This window comes from Hordeum vulgare, chromosome 3H, assembly GCF_904849725.1.
Source record: "Hordeum vulgare subsp. vulgare chromosome 3H, MorexV3_pseudomolecules_assembly, whole genome shotgun sequence".
In the NCBI taxonomy this organism is placed as follows: Eukaryota; Viridiplantae; Streptophyta; class Magnoliopsida; order Poales; family Poaceae; genus Hordeum; species Hordeum vulgare.
The window spans coordinates 592,206,058-592,211,160 of NC_058520.1; the positions used below are offsets into that span (position 1 = coordinate 592,206,058).

Genomic DNA, 5,103 nt, shown 5'->3' on the forward strand with positions numbered 1-5,103 from the left:
CACGACCCGGGACTAAAGCCCCTCGCCTGCCGCCTGCCGAGCACGGGCCTTTAGTCCCGGGTCGGGGCTCCACCCGGGACTAAAGGGTCTTTAGTCCCGGCTCGAGCCCCGACCCGGGACTAAAGGCCCGTGCTTCCCGCCTTTTTGTCTGCCGAAAAAGGGTCTTTAGTCTCGGGTCGTGGCTCCACCCGCGACTAAAGGGTGTCTTTAGTCCTGGTTCGAGCCCCGAACCGGGACTAAAGATTCTACTATATAAGCGGGAGTTGGAAATTTCCATCCCAAATCGTTCTCTTCTTCTTCGGACTCTCCTACCCGGTGCGGCACTGACGAACTTGACGCCGTCAGGCTGCCCGCCGTCCTCCTCGCCGCCGCCCGCCGTCACTACAAGGAATATGCTAATACACGACGCTATTTTTTCGTCGCTACATCGTCACGGTTTTTAATTTACGACGATCTCACGATGAAAAACCAAGCGTCGAAAACGGAGCGTCGGAAATGAACAGTAGCGACGTTTTGATCAAAATCGTCGTAACCTTTACGACGATTCCTGGATGGTCGTAACCTTTACGACGATCCTATATCGTCGTTGGCAATCTAACCCAGTCCTACATGGCAGTCCTACGTGGCTAAATTACGACGAAATCAAAACGTCATGACTGAAATCAGCCCAGCCCATTTCATTTGATCACATGGGCTGGTTTTATTTTTTTGGGCTTTTTTTCATTGGGCTTCTTATCAGGCCTTAGCCTATTTACAACCACTTCCAGTATTTTTTTTTAAAAAAAATCATCATTATTATTTGGGCCCTGGCCTTTTAGTGCCCAAATACATTTGATCCAGTTCAGTTTTGGTCTTTTTTCATTTTTGAATTCAACATTTTTTTTTCTTTTATGTTATTAATGGATCTATAAATAACAGCTGATACAACTTTAAAACTCATACACATAAATCTAAAGCATCTCTATACGACAGCCCACACCACAAAATTTGAAGTCCATTTCCTTAATTATTTGTTTTTATCTTGTGAATATTATTTGAAAAATGGCCTTTCTATATGCAAAATACTATTAGGTCCCACTTGTCAGGTTCTAAATAAAGACAGCCAAGGTTTCAATTTCCACACAATTATTTCAGTCAGAACAGCGAATAAATGAAAATTATCAAACCACATGCCAAATTTGGATAATAGCACAATCTTTACATAATTCATTTCACCATTACATGTGATACTATCACAACATATAACTACTACTACAAATATACTCCATTTCTTCACTTTCAGGCTGAAGCTTCTTCAATGAGAGGAAACAACACTTCTGGATATGTTCGTACAGGCTGAACGAAGGCATCTAACAATAAACCAAAAGAGTTAGAAACAAAAGATAAACAAATATAGAAGTATTGAGAAGGCAATATAATAAGTATTGGAAAGTCAATGTAATGGCCATCAGAGTTAATTTGTACTAGTACATAATATTTGGTTGATCTTCACGTTTCAATGCATGGGTTGCGCTAGCCGCTAATGTTTCTTCAGTTCAACACAAAATGCTACGCTCGCCCATACTAACATACTGTATTCAGACAGGTCGAAATTCAGTTAATTAGTCAGGACAAGATATTAATATTGTATTCTGAAGTAAGAGGGAAACAAACACACTTAGCTAACCAGGACGCATTACACAACAGAACCGAGACGAATGAGGTAAGAGGGAAATCAACCCCCATATGGAAGCAAGAGATTGAGAGCTATTAATCCAATTTCCTGGCTCCGATAATTAGATTGTTAGAGACTGATGTTGTAATGGAGGACACTCACTATGACTATGAATATTTAACCAACAGAACTGCGTGGAACTATCTAGAAAAAGGATGTTGTTGTTGTTGCTCTCCCAATGTTTTACAATATGGAATTATCTAGACACGGTCTAGCTAGGGTGAAGACCAGAAGTTAGGCATTATTTGCTACCGTAGAAGACAACAAAGATGGGTCCCTAGATTAGCCAGACATAACAAAAACAGCACATAACAAATTAGATGCTTTTGTGGAGTGTAGCCAACTGCTAAACCTATGGATCAAACAAACAAGGACTGCCTCCCTTTCCACCAAGAAATCAGTGCAAAACAGAGAAGAAGCTCAGCACGACGGACCAAATCGTCGAATTCCAGCTACCTACTCCAGAAGCAGCAACCCATACACGCCCAGACATGACACCTCGCGGAAAAATACTCCCTGGTAGAAGAATGCGACACCAACATGCGAGAGTGAGACTAATCTAAAAGGAGTTTGACGTACAAGTACAGTACTAACTATGTTCGTAAACATACGTATTGTGTTGGCAGTTTAAATTGAACTGTCAAAAAGGACTTATATTTGAAAACGGAGGCGTTACTTAATTATTCTGCAGTGTGCTTGAGATCACATCACCGAGACTCACAGTCTGCTTTCCATTAGGCAACGTGAGATAAATAAATTAGTGCAATTTGCTACGTATGTGATTCGTGTTTTCCTTCATACTGGCTGATCGGCAGTGCTGTCAAACCGGCGACATGCATGCATGAGATCGAGCATGTACCATTCAGAGGTAAAAAAACGCACTAGAATACGAAATAAGGCTTAGCCATAATACAAGTCTAGACGCAGTTTAGTACAAAAAGATGCAGCAGTGGTCAAAAAAGGCTGAAGTAAACTACAATTATCCTACTCAACCAGTGACATTGCGTGCGTCCAGATGTGCAGCTACACCTTAGTTTTCCAAGGAAAAAGATTGCACAGCTATTCGGCACACAGGCATGTATACGTTGCTTGGGATGCGGAGTGTTTTCCTCAGGCAGGCAGGCTTGATCTTACACATATCGTTGTACCAAATCGTAATGCGGAGTGTTTTCCTCAGGCATGACATAACCAAGCTTGGACGCACAACTCAACTGCAAGCAAGAACAAACTAAACCCCGGGTCCACAAAGGAAGACGCAATGCCGACACATTTGCACTGATGCTAGAGATTTGAGGAAGCAGGATCAGATCTCAAACAGAAAAAAAAATTGCAGCTTTCGCACAGATAAGATGTGAACTCGCGAGATCCTAGCTGAAAACCTACGACATTCGCCACCAACCACCAGTGCCGGACCAGATCGCGCAGAGATCTGATCCCCGAAATCCCAAATCCCAAAAACCCAGCCCCCAAACCCCCAATGAGCACCCCTGGCACATCATCAGTCCTACAGACCATTCACAAGTCCAGCAGCAGCGCATCACAGCAAATTACTAATACCAATCAAAGAAAAAAGCCATTTTCTTCACTCACCTACTGTGATTCAGCCGAGATGCGACGTGGCCGGGGAGGCAGGGAGGCCACACAGCCTACGTGGTCTGGTGGTCGGGAACGGCGGCGAGGGAGCGCGATGGAGGAGCGGAGTTTGGTGAAAGGCGATTCAAGACGGGGCAAGGCAGGCCGTGGCGGTGGGGAGGGAGGGCTGCCGCCGGCGGAGGACACTCACTGTCCGCCCTGCGCCCACTCCCACCCGGCCGCCGCGCCGGTTCACCGTTCGCCGCACCGCCCTTCCCCCGCGTGGCAGCGCATGGCCGGCTCCCTGTCCGCGAAGATGATGACCATGGTGTGGAGCGCCTCCAGTGCCCACGCCGCCGACACCAGCACGAAGTGCTGCAGCTGCCACCGCCCGAACTCGCCCGCGTGCTCCGCCGGCGCGTCGTCGATGCTCAGGCGCGCAGTGGTGGGCCAAGCTGAAGGGGGCAACCGTGGCAGTCGCAGGGACCCTCCGCCGCGGCGGGGCGGCGCCGTCAAGGCCGCGGGCGGCTGGCGGAGCCTGGCCGAGACCTCCATCGACAGGCACGCACTCCGGTTGGTGGGGGAAATAGGCAGACGAGGGAGACATGATCGGATCTAGAGAAGGAGACGAGATTGGATCTGGAGAAGTGCAGAGTGGTGGGTGGTTAGGGTTTCTGAGGAGTGGCTCCACCGTTGGATGGATACGTGATGGATGGTTCAGATCGTTTCCAATTCGGTGATCCGTGGGAGGCTGTTTTCTCCATCCTGATTGGTTCAAGATATGTGTAATTAAAAATGGTTTTTAGTGCTATAAAAACAAGAAATTTTGTAAAGGAACTTTGAAAAATATTTTACAAAATGACACTATTAAAATTTTCACTTCTCATATGCACTTATGATATTTTTGATGATCACCAACTTGTATGGAAACAGGAGCCCCCATAGCCGTCGCAACGGCTCACATCAATTCATCTAGGCTGATGCAGTTTTTATGGAAACAGGAGCCTCCTCAAAGCTTTTCGTCGTGGGTCTTTTGTTGAAGCTTTTTAAATCTATGGTCGAAGCTTTTTTTACAACGGTTGCAACTTTTTCCATCATGCTTGAAGCTATTTGAATCTATGATCGAAGCTTTTTTTTTTTACAACGATTGCGACTTCTTCTGTTATGCTTGAAGCTTTTTTAATCTCCGGTTGAAGCTTCTTGAATCTATGGTTGAAGCTTCTTTTACACTGGTTGCAACATTTTTTCTTACATAGTGCCCACTTGAAGCTTTTTTAATCTCCGGTTGAAGCTTCTTGAATCTATGGTTGAAGCTTTTTTTACACTGGTAGCAACATTTTTTCTTATATACTGCCCGCTTGAAGCTTTTTTAATCTTCGGTTGAAGTTTTTTTATGGTCGGTTGTATCTTCCTCACAGGACCCTAGCAGCTTTGAAGTTGCACATAACTAGTTGTAGCACCCCCACTCAGAATTGGTTGTCGCACCTCGCCGAGAAACTGGTTGTAGCGAACCGTGGTTGTAGCATTTACCAGCAGTGCCAGCGTCGACCTAACTGACGCGACGATTGCAGATCCAGCGGTGTCGGCCGTAGCTCCAACAAAATGCGTCGCTGGGGAAGGAGATCCTTGCCAGCGGCAGGGAAGGAACTGCTCGTAGAAGCAGTAGGAGGTCGTGCCGTTGACGACGACGAACATACCATGTAGTGCATAAGGCGATAGAAAAAGCGGGCGAGAGGTCTCATAGTTTGCTGGAAACAGGTCAAATTTGAACTATAGCTGCCTCATAGTTTGCTATTTATTTTTTTCAAAAAACATTT

At 45.8% G+C, this 5,103-nt stretch overlaps 1 protein-coding gene across 2 annotated transcripts; it reads right to left on the minus strand.

The window, feature by feature from the left end:
• Positions 1–1,128: 1,128 nt before the first annotated feature.
• LOC123440904 (organic cation/carnitine transporter 4-like) lies at positions 1,129–3,878 on the minus strand. 2 transcript variants are annotated; one of them, XM_045117446.1, is made up of 2 exons: positions 3,309–3,878; positions 1,129–1,349 (listed from the first exon to the last, which is right to left on the minus strand). In XM_045117446.1, exon 1 carries the CDS (start codon positions 3,839–3,841, stop codon positions 3,539–3,541), a length of 303 nt encoding a protein of 100 aa, XP_044973381.1. In that variant the 5' UTR covers positions 3,842–3,878; the 3' UTR covers positions 1,129–1,349; positions 3,309–3,538. The 2 variants fall into 2 exon arrangements, with proteins under 2 accessions (XP_044973381.1, XP_044973380.1); XM_045117445.1 differs by having other exon boundaries at positions 3,305–3,878.
• Positions 3,879–5,103: the final 1,225 nt, after the last annotated feature.

Bases quoted from the DNA above. Each gene is read 5' to 3' on its own strand.
- LOC123440904 (XM_045117446.1), bottom strand. From the start codon at position 3,841: ATGGAGGTCTCGGCCAGGCTCCGCCAGCCGCCCGCGGCCTTGACGGCG.